The sequence below is a fragment of the Pterocles gutturalis genome, unplaced genomic scaffold (genome assembly GCF_000699245.1).
Source record: "Pterocles gutturalis isolate BGI_N339 unplaced genomic scaffold, ASM69924v1 scaffold36060, whole genome shotgun sequence".
NCBI lineage: Eukaryota > Metazoa > Chordata > Aves > Pterocliformes > Pteroclidae > Pterocles > Pterocles gutturalis.
Genome location: NW_010144542.1, coordinates 19,051 through 30,665, shown reverse-complemented (window position 1 = coordinate 30,665; position 11,615 = coordinate 19,051). Strand labels below are relative to the sequence as shown.

At 40.0% G+C, this 11,615-nt stretch overlaps 1 protein-coding gene across 1 annotated transcript in view; it reads right to left on the bottom strand.

Annotated features, from left to right (window-relative positions):
- The window catches only part of LANCL3 (LanC lantibiotic synthetase component C-like 3 (bacterial)), a 4,964-nt gene extending 517 nt beyond the window's left edge, over positions 1-4,447 (bottom strand). The window contains exons 1-3 of the mRNA XM_010085135.1: positions 4,330-4,447; positions 3,031-3,228; positions 823-1,030 (exon numbers count right to left, since the gene is read on the bottom strand). Of these exons, the coding sequence (XP_010083437.1) occupies positions 823-1,030; positions 3,031-3,228; positions 4,330-4,360 (437 nt within the window). The 5' untranslated portion in view covers positions 4,361-4,447. The remainder of the gene's footprint in view (positions 1-822; positions 1,031-3,030; positions 3,229-4,329) is intronic.
- Between the last annotated feature and the right edge of the window lie 7,168 nt (positions 4,448-11,615).

Genomic DNA, 11,615 nt, shown 5'->3' with positions numbered 1-11,615 from the left:
CAGCAGGATTGAAGCAATGTTTCACACGGATGCAACAAATTCTGTAATGCTGAAATAGCTACACAAATAAAACATTCTCACTTCAAAGCAAACAGCTGAAAGTAAGTCATCCTAATTACTATACCACTTTCCATCATTATTCTATGCCGTAAGGAAAACAGTAACAAACATTGAATACTAAGTTTTTAAACATGGACAGTAAATTACAGAAATATAATTAAAGATAATTGCAACACTGTGACAGAATTTTCAGTGGACCATACTTGCTTGCACCAGGACAAAATGGAATTAACATCACTAGCTAAGCCGAACAGCACAATGTCAAACTGGCTAAAGCTGGGAATGATTAATTAATTAAAAAACTTTAAAATAACAGCAAAACAGGTCCTATACTTATTTTCCACTTCTAGTAGTAAGGGATAGTACTAAATGCTCTGAAAATCAGAACAAACCACATTTTACTCTTCTCCTATACTTGGGTATGCAATTTGGCTGGTTTCTGACCTCATGTCAGGATGAGACCTGGATGCACACCATTCCTCCCCATCTAGGCGGTTCCCTCTGAAGGGCACAGGCTCCTGGGCACGGAGGGAGGGAGCCCGGGAGAACCTGATGCTTCTCCCACTGCAGACTGCCTGGAAGCAGGATTTGCAGGGCTCCCCACAGAGCGTGCCTGGCCCACAACTCAGAGCTGGAATTGCACCTGAGGCTTACACGCTCAGGCTACATCCAAGGATGGTGATCACAGACTCTGAGCAGCTTTATAAATGATCTTGAAACCTTCCAGTATTACCCTGAATCCAGAAAGATAGGAACACTAACCTTTGTGCCCTGTATATGTATTTTGAGTTTCCAGTGAGCCTATACAGCAGCAGGAACACATAAGCACTACCAGCCACTCCATGGCATATTCCAGGTCCCTTCTTCAACAGGCCTTTCTGCCAAGTTAGCTCTCCACACCGGATACAAGTGTCCAGATATTGAGGCTTCTTCGAAACCAGGTAAGCTTTGGCAAACAGATATGCAATGCCTAGGAAAACAGCAGTGAGATTGTCTTTTGTAATAAGTGGGACAAGAGTTTCATAGAACACATAAGAAAATAAAGATTAATACACCAAAAATCTGTAGTATCATGCTCTACACAGGTCAATGTTACATATCTATATGCTACATATGGAGCGGAGTGTATCTGGTATGCTAAAGAGCATATGGCAAGATGTAGTTATCCACTAAGTGGTGTGACAACACCACTTTCAGTCTTTTCAATGCATTACTAAATTCCAGGGTTTACTTTAACATCTCTTAAAATTCCCAGTCCTATAGCAACTTAAAACAGCAGTCACATTTTTGCCTTTAAAACAGTAAACTCTTAGCACTGTCTCCTACCAGTTTCAAATTCCCATTCACCTCATGTATTTACACTGACAGAAACACAGGGACGGGAAAGACAATTGTCAACAGATAATTTTTTTTACTGAATGAGAAAAAGAAACTTGTTCTCTTTTCAGTGCGGTTCATGATGCTTTATTCTAGTTATGAACAGTTATGCATACTAACTTCTGTAAAAAAAAAAAAAAGCTATTTGGCTTATTTTTAGAGGGGATTCAAATAAATTAATCATAATCTTCAACAGAGCACTGCACAGCTCAGTTCATGGTAACCTTAAAGGAATGCATGAGACACATAACCAAATCAAGCGCCTAAGGAAATGTTCAGAATAGCTCACTTGTGGTCTGAATAAAATATACACTGAAGTAGCTGAAAAGTGTTCTTGTAAGCTACATGTGCATTATTACCCAAGAACAGTGATGGGATACAGGATTTTCTGTGGAAGAACAATAGCAATTAATGAATTTGCCTGTCTCTAAATGTCTCTTAAAGAAACTTCTTTATGACCTTTGGAATTTTATCACTTTGGTCGAGTCTCACTGCATATGCCTCCACTAACAGATACACCCAAGTCAAAGGCTGCTCCCAAAATACTGAAACAAAGAGGGCATCTTCTCTGCAGGTTTCATCACTAGGCCAGCCATGATGTAGAAGTAATTTTTTCCTCTTAAATATATAAAGGGTTGGTCAGCAAAAGCTGTTTTCACTTCACTTCATTAGAGCGCAAAAGCAAAAAGCTTGTTCCTTAATCTTACCAACAAAAACATAATGGATCAGCAAAAAAGCACATTTAAGGGATGTTAATTATAGTGTACTTTTTGTAATTTAAATAGAACACCTTTAAAAGCAATGCATCAATGCTCATGGACATTCTTTAATAATAAAGTAAGTTTTTCTGTAACCTTCTAGGTTCATGCTACCAAGCCAATATGACAAGTTGTCAATAAAATTCTGCCTGGGGGTAAAAAAGCAATTTCAATATACAGCATTACTTACCAAAACTGCTAAGGTACTAGATTCTGAACTGACAGACGTCAGCTGTACCTCGTGAACCCAAACTATAGACTGATACCCTTTTTCTCTGAAAAGTAGTTTTATATGAGTGACTTCTAGAAAAAATGCCTCTTGCTAGTACAAACTCCCCTTCATGTGAAAATACTTTGGTCAAATGTATGCATTATCTACGTAATAAATGCAGCTTAAACTTTGATTCTGATGAGGGGGGAAAAACCTATTCTGAACACTTTCCCCAAACTGACAGATGTGTCTGTATCTGTGTTCTTTCCCATACTATTTCTCTGTCAACCTATATGGTGCCTTTTGACTCAGCTGTACCATTCTTTGAGGTCTTGTCACAAAATGGAACAAGAGCAGAAAACACACAGTTCAGGGTGACCAGAATTCTTTCGGCTGTGATCACCTATGCTTTTAAGGCAGAAAATATGCCTATCATTCCAGCTGCTTCAGCAATAAATAAAGCACTTTTAACTGGAAGAAAAAGCCTAAATAGTTTGCCTGCATCTCATAAAATGTCAAAATCGGTCAAATTTAACCTGAGTTTATTTTCTGAATGGGATCACCTAACGTGGAAAAGAAATGTGATCAGCATCTGGCTATTCATAGCATCAATGGGAAAAGAACCTGGAGCGCCATGACACCAGTGTACAAGCTCATTCTCCCGCTCAATTGTCTCTCCCAGCTCAGGAGGCCAGTTGCTGTTCTGTTCTTGGTCCATAAGAAAATCAACGCTCTGCCACACAAGCTCCTGATCTGCTGGCTGCAGGTACTCATAATAAGAAAGCAGCATCTGAAGGATCGATGAAAGCCCATGTGCTGCACCTGTAAAGAACAGAAACAGTCAAATTAGAAGGTAGGTTTAGGTCTTACCTCACCTCATGGCAACCTTCCCTTGGGACTGATTTCCCTATCAAGTGCATGGCTCTTTCATCTTCTTGATACATATTACAATAATGCTTGGAATGAAAGCTCTCTAGGTGCATGACACTGATTTGTTACTACTTCTGTCGTTTCCAGTTCCCCTAGCTATGCAAAAATACATATGAATTTTTTCTGCTCTCACTCTGATATGACTAAAACTCAGTGCATGAAGTTACACTGAACCTAAACTGAATGCTGTTTCAAAACATTATTCTTCTTGACACACCACTGAATCTGGACCATTATTCTGAAGTCTTTGTGGAACCCAAACTGAAACTGGACCATAAATGATATTCCCAGTTACTGACTGACAGTATCCATCAGCTAAAAGCTAAATTTAGTGCAAGAATTGTCTGCACCTGCTAGGGTCTGTGGAGCAGCACCACTCAGTGACTTCTCCCTCTGCTCCCCCGACAGAGAACTCACTAACATCTGCAGACCAATCTCACACTTTGTGCAGTCTGATATTGTGCCTTGAAGGCCCCACTAGGGACCTGCTCAATGACCTTTCACCGCTGCTTCAGCTGAGCTGCAACTAAGCTGCTCGCGATGCGTAGGAGCTGACTATATGCTTGAGTTGCACTGCCATGGCCAAAAACGCTCTGCAGGTCCTTGTGTGGCAACAGCAGCTTACAAATAACATCCCCTGAGATTTCTCTCTAGTAACCTTTTCTCCACACAAGCGTAGGCACCACACCTCTTGCTGCCTCCATCTGGCAATAGCAGATTTACCGGGGAGGAAAGGAAAAGAGGGAAAGGAGCTGCTGCCTGCTGCTCCGCTCATGCAGCACAAGCACCTTGCGTTGCCCAGCGCTAGGCAGCACAAGTCCTTCCCTCCAGCTCTCCAGTCCCACCTAGCAGTTTTAGGAGGCTGGATGGTACCAACTCAGTCAGGAGAAATTCCACACTGTAGGTTTTAGATATTTTATTTCTGAAGCATCTACTGCCTCAGCATCTACACATACAGCATCACTTGCAAAGTAGTTGGTGTGTTTTACTCACCAAGGTACTCTGTTCCATAGTAGGAATACATGAGTGGGAACGGTTTCCTCTTCTTCACTGCATACTGCTTTCCTGATTCTAGTATGGCCAGGCAAATTGATTTTATTTGTGCTGGGGTCAGCACCTAAACAGAAACACCAAAACAAACATCAAGTCTATTAAAATAATTTTATTTTTTAGGACTCCGCTTTTTTGCTGGTGCACAAGACGAAGTACGTACTGCCTTTAATCTTATGAACATGCCATAATGTACATCATTATTAAGAGTTCCTTACATAAAACACTAAATTTACATGTTTCTCAAAAACAGAGTTTCATCCCATCTCAGGAGGGTGAATGTCAAATCTTTAGATGCACAGATGAGGTGAAAAGAGGCCCACTAAGAGCCCATGCCTTTCCTTCCCAGACACCATCAGTCTGATGGAAGCTAACAACACGCACCCGGCAATCTGCCAAACAGCCTCCAGACTGGAGGAAGAGACATTATGAGAAGACAAAGGAAAATATACCTAGAGAAGAAGTAAATGTTACAGGCTTTACTGGGACATACTGAGCTAGATGGATTCTTCTCAGACAATATAAAAATGAGGAAGCAAGGCAGAGGGTACTACATTTTACTGAAAATCAATACTATATATGTGGGTTCAGAAAGATCTTAGTAAAAGAATCAGGCCTTCTTACTTCAAGGAAATGCTAAGAAAAATGAAGTGCAAGACATTATTCTATGAAGAGAGGCTAGTTATGTTTATGGGACTTTATCATCATGAACAGGTCAACGCTTAATGCAGTCCTAAGAACCTTTAATGCAGTCCTAAGAAATAACGAATGCCTTACTCTTAGTGGTGTCAAAAGTAAGTAAGATTGATAAATCACATATTTCACTAGACATGAACTTTTCCAAGTTACTGACCTAAAGCATTCAGTGAGGCATCCATTTTACAGGTTTTAACTACAGCTCTAATGATACACTATTCACTGCAATCATCCACAATTTCCTCTGTGTCAGCCACATCTTTGCATTACTGACCAATACCTAGGTCATTAGCGTAATTCAGCTGAAGCAGTGTTTTGGCTTTAGGGGACAGCCTGTATGGCAGCGGTAATTTGCAAAAATATATTTCAACTTATGAAAAGAGAACTGAGGAAAAAAAAAAAAGCAAAATGAGGCAGAAAAGAGAAAAGGGCTGTAGAACTAGCCTAAATAAGATAAACGGTAATCCTAAAACTAACTGGCATATCAAGATAACATCTTTAAAACGTTTCTGAACACATTTGGTTTTGCTATAATTCATATTATCATAGGATTTACTATTGCTTCTTCAAGTTTAAAAAATACCGTTAGCATGGAGGCAGCATCTGTTATAAACTATATTCTCTCATTTGGTATGCAAAAGGTGCAAGAGGTAATTAATGTAACTTAAAACTTGACTGAAAACCAATAGCTGAAAAATCTTCTTTCTCTATCTTAGCTCGCTCCCTGATAACAAGGCACTTTATTACAGCTGCTCCAAATGACTATGATATTTGTACAACCCAGACAGCAAACTACTTCTGATCTCGACTAGTCTTCTTTAACGTTACTGCAGCAGAAGTAAGTAAGCCATTAACATCTGGAGACTTCACTCATTTTCAGTCATTTTTAAATGAATTGTTTTAGCTTCACTGAATTTAAAGAAACAGTTTAAATCCTAAGCAAACAAGGAGATCAGAGACACAGAGAGACACACTGCATTCTCTCCAGAGCTCTCATTTTACCGTCTTGCACTTTGGGACCTTCTCCTCCAAATCCTATACTTTGTAAAAGGATTAGTAAGATAATCCTTTAAAAATAAATGCGAAGGATAACATATCCTAGTTGTAATTCTGGAAGGCAAACACACACTTATCAGAAAAATCATAATCAGTTCATTTTCTGTATGTAATGGTTCCTTTACTTAATAAATCAACCGACTTTCAATACAAACCATGTTTTACTAAGCTTATTTTTATGCTAAGCATATTTAATTTTAAAATTGAATTAATTACTATTTTAAAATGCTGATTGTGTATTTTAGATTGAGTTAAACTTCTACCCAAATCCAGCCTCACACAACGCTGCATAACAAAGTATCAGCTAGCAAGATATGCACTGTTCACCTTTTTTTAATATAAGGTGTAAAAAGTCAAACACTTAAGCATTACGATTACTTACGTGTATAGATAGTATACCCTTTTGGGTAGCATAATGAAATATGCTAATGAATATCATCTCTTTTTCAGAATGCAAAAATAGCCCATGTGCAAAGCCATATGAAAAATGGTTATTTAAAATCATTATTAGAATGGATGATAGAAATCAACCCATCCTGACCCACGTCCACATTACCAAAGAAAATGGAAAAAGAAAATAACCTTTACATCTTGAGAGCAACCTTCTCTCTGGCTACGCTTAAGGCAGGGAGGAGATGTGTCCTAACTAATAGCTAAATAAGAAAATTTTTTTCTGACTCTTACCCAGTGCCTCAATCCACAGACATTGTAGGGCTGCTGCCTGTTTTCTGAAACACTTAAATATGAAGTATTTGTATTTGATCCCTATTTTAGGAAATGCTTGGCTGGAACAGAGACCCTCACTTACCATCATTATTAGTGGCCTTCCAAAGGCTGAACGATCAGAGTTCACATTTAAGATCTCCATCGGCTTGCTACATTTTACTTCAACCAAATTTGTGTTAAAACCTCCTCAGATTTCTTTTGCTTTGCCAAGGAATAAAATCTGTTTCTAGTCTCTGCATGCTCCCTCACAATATCTTTAATAAAACAGCTAAAAACTTATGAACAAAACATCATAGATTACATTAATCATAATCACAGACAGTGTAGCCATGGGTCTACAAAGTTCATTTTCATTTCAGTGCAGCCGCAATGCCTCCTTGCCCCTGGGAATTACTGAAGCAATATGTTTAATTAGGGACGGCAAAGAAATAGACTGATCATCCCAAAGGCTTTGAAAGGATAAACTGCATACAGATACCACATCCTCCGGTGAAAGCCGTCAGATGCTTTGATGAAGAATAAAGCCAATATGAGAATATGCCACACCAAAAAAAAAAAAAAAATGCTTGAGGTAGCTACATTTTTTGAGAAACTTCTTAAATGTAATTTAATATGAGCTAGCTACACAGTGGGTAAAATTATTCTTTACCATATCAGTAGTTAGCCAAAAGACTCCTGACACTAAGAGATATATTGCTGGTGGTTTAATATTTCAGCTAACGCTTTCTGTATTTTTAAAGACACCACAATCCATCCTATCACATTAGAAGTGTTCCTTTCAGTCTCCTCACTAGACTGAAGTTTGGAATACATGCATTCCACATTTCCCCTGCAATTTCCCTATCAATTGGTCCGTGGAGTTCTTTATATTCTGTTTTAAATCATTGTCCAGTGATGTTGTGTGCTGTTAAGTAACTGTTCCACTCACACTGGTGACAGCTGCGTTCCCATATACCTGTTACTTTACGCACAATGCTTAGGCAGCACTATAATACTTCATATTTGTACTACTGCCTGTGCCTCAGAGCCCTACTTATCATAAAAAAAGCCACTGTGATTGTTTCTAAAGTCTCTTCATTTTTCTCTTATGCCACTGCAGACAATATGCCTTCTCCCATTAAGGCACCCCACTGATTTGTGAATTATTTAAGGCAGGAACTTTATTCAGCAAATCCCTGTTAAAAGGCAGCAAGGAAGTGCTATGTCTACAGCAGTCACGGAACATCATCCTTCTTTGTTGTTAGCAGTCTTTCTCAACCTGAGATTGTTTAGTTGGAAGTAAATAATTTCACAACTCCTTTTAATCCACTAAGACAGATTTCATAATCTATTGGTTATGACAATGCTAGGCTCTAGATTTGTGTTTCAAAAGCTGTAGTCATAAATCTTGACCTTGAGGATTACGCAGCAAGAAGCAGGACTAGCTCTTCTTTGCTTCTGATTACAATAACATTTTCAGCACTTCATCATGCCTCTGAATGCTTGCTACAAGCCCCTTGGCTCATGATTTGCCTTTTGAAAACCACTGCTACATAAAACTGCATACTGTATTGAGTATATTTGAGGACTGTAAGCTTTTAATTATTTTAAAAGATCTGTATTTATTTTCTTAGAGCTCTTTTCTGTATGTAAGTAACAGAAGGCATTACTGAATCTCAAGTATCATTTTATAGATGCATCAGTACATTTAGGAGGTAACAGCTACACTTACATTATTGTGGGAAAAGCCTTCTTCTATGCATATAATTTAATATGCATCTAACACATCAAACCTCTGTCACACTTCTAAATAGCCATTTACGTGAATTTGATCATACACTTTTTTTGATGCTGTAGAAAGTGTCAAAAACAAGCTGAAAAAAAAGGGTCAGTCTACAAATAACCTCGCAGGAGCTTTGCCATTAGTCTCCTATGCTGGAAGCCCAGCAGAGGGAGCTTGTGAATTAGTTATAATACTCAAAAATGCTGTTAAAACTGCCTGTATTCATCAGGACATCTGACTCAAGCAGAAAGACGCTGGAGCCAACTTGGTAATTTAATTACTTACTGCACTGCATGTTGTTTAAGTTCACTCCTTAAGCTTGTTTTTTTTTCTACCAAAGACAGGGGCTGGGATTGTTCAAGGAGCTTTCTGGGTAATGGCATGGCCAGTTTTTTCCTCATTCAGGTGATGCTAACACCTAAAGCCACAGAAGAGTAGCAGGTACAAAGACAGAGGGGTCTGCCTTCCCCTAGTGTTACTGCAGTTTGATTGATGTACCTCTCCTGCAGCACAGTGGGCAATCCAGCTCCAAGTGCACAGCTGTCTCCTTTCCTTACGAGCAGCGTCAAGTACAACCATCTTTAAAAAAATAATAATTAAATCTCCTGAAAACTTTGTTCAAGGAGTAGGATTATTTCCTGAAGTACTACTGATGATGTTGCTAATGCAGAATATTTCATGCCGTAACAGCACCATGAGTAGTACTTTCCAGAGAGCATACCTTCCCAAATTTCTCATATTAACACAACGACACGACAGAGTGTGTAGAATCAGCACAACTACCAGTACGACTGTTGGTTCATTGCAAAATGGAACTTGACTGCAATCTTGAGTAAAACAGACCGCTATAGATCCCATTGGCATTGCTTGTTTTTAACATATACATTTTGCAAGGGGTGTTGAGGCTTGTTCTTTGCCTCAGCAGCATGGAAACAGCAACGCCAATCCTGTCCTGTTCTGTGGGTCACTATTCATGAGTCGAATCAGAAACTGAAGGCTGCATTTATTCCTGATGAATCAGATTACTGGTAAAGAAGATAATATAGCACTTTTGTTATTGCTAACAGAGTACAAAATTTCCACAGGTCTCACTTGCCATGACTGTGCAGCACTAAACCCATCAAGTTCTGCTGTTAAACCTGTCCTTCAGAAGGGAAAAATTTCAGACAGGGCTGCAAATGAAATGTTGCAGAAAGAGAAGGAGCACAACCGCTGCTACAGCTAGGAGGCTGTCTGAGAGCAGCTGGTGCTGCTCCACAGTTGGCAAAATGCAATAAGCATCTCTGTTCATTGTGTCTCAATTTAAACACTGGAGAGTTTCAAGGAAAAAAACCAGTCTTTCTTCAAGCCCCCCCTATCCTGGGTCAACGAAGAGAGAGGGAAAATATGAGTTTGTCTGGTTACACTCAGGCCCCAACATCTTTCATTTGCTGCACCAGGGTCTGGTTGGATACAGTGATCTAACTCTAATAGAGTGGCTCTCCTAGGTTTTGGGAAGGAAACAAGAGGTCCCCATCACCCTCTTCAGCTCAATAAAGTAGGGGAGCACAACCCCTCCCCACCCCCTGCTCTCTGCTGCTAGAGAACTGAAGCAGGAAGGATGGCAAGGAACAGATCTAAGAGCAGAGCTGTACAGATAACCAATGTTACTGAGGAGGTGTCAGTCTGCCTGTTGAGAGCTCAGGTGCTGTTTGGCCAAAGGTGGCTGGTCAACAGCAAAGACAACAGGGAATTGCCCTGGAGGACAAGTCCCATCACAGAAGAAGTGAGGTACCCTGCGCGGCACTCCTGTGTTACAGCTTTCAAATGGCAGCTGTCTGCACCCCAGCTGCATGTTCTCTTCTGTCTAGGAGATGGTTAGAGTTACTACAGAGCACAGAGAGCCAACAATTCAATTTCAAGCATCTCTCCCTAGAAATGCACCCAAATTCAAGAGCATGAATTGAAAAGCATGTTTAAAAACAGTGAAAATATACGATTTGCAAATTAACTGATGAAAAAAACCCGGCGCTGCTTGGAGAGGCCTTTTTCTACATTACAGAATTCAACTCCAATTGTTTTCAACAAACAAGTAAAAGTCTTCTTTTTTCCTTTATTATTATTATTCACCAGACTCATAACACATGGCTGAGCCATTCTGGGGGCACAGACCTTGGGAACTGTTCGGAGCTCCTGTGTGTCACACACTCTTCCACCAGACATCAGAGCAGTTTAGGACAGCTGCAAATGAGTCAGAGAGTAGTGCTGCACAGATACTGCTTTCCTTCCATCTATGCTCCCTGCACAGGTAGGAGGAAGATTATCCATGTAAAAATTTCATCAGTGGGAAATCTTGACTCTGTTTAGCCTCCGTCAGAAAACACATGAGTACACGAGTCCTGTAGTTAGCTTATGCCAAAACTGCAGCGCAGAACTGTCACTTCTGCTGGGAGATCTATCCTTCTGCACTCTTATTTACATGTCCCTGACAATTCTGCTTTATGATTATAAACATCTTCCAAGCTGGGCACCTTGCGCTCTGGTTTGAATAACAGGCAGCCCAGTGTGTTGTAGCTGTGCTGCCCCAGGATCCCATCCCATTTTTTACACTAATAAGCAAGGAACATCTGCTCTGCCTGTGTATTTTGCATCAGCTTACTTCCCCTTAACAGCGGGTCTGCTGGTTCATTGGAAGTGAATCCATTCCTTCCTCTGCTCCACAGGCATTTCTTGTAGCAAAGCTGTCCTGGTGCTTGAACTGGTTGATACACACAACCTATGCAGAGGCATAAGAAGTACTATCATTCTTCCAGCTCTGGAGCAGCAGGAAACAGGACTCATGAAACAGCCTTTGCAGAAGATAAAAATTTCGTAACACTGATGAAAGAGCCTCCCCAAACATGGCAGTGTCTTTAGTCTGAATCCCAAATTGATGCAAGTCCAGTTTAATTGGGCACCACCACTTGCTGCCCAGAACTTAGGCAGACCGCTCCTTGGAAAAATTAATTTA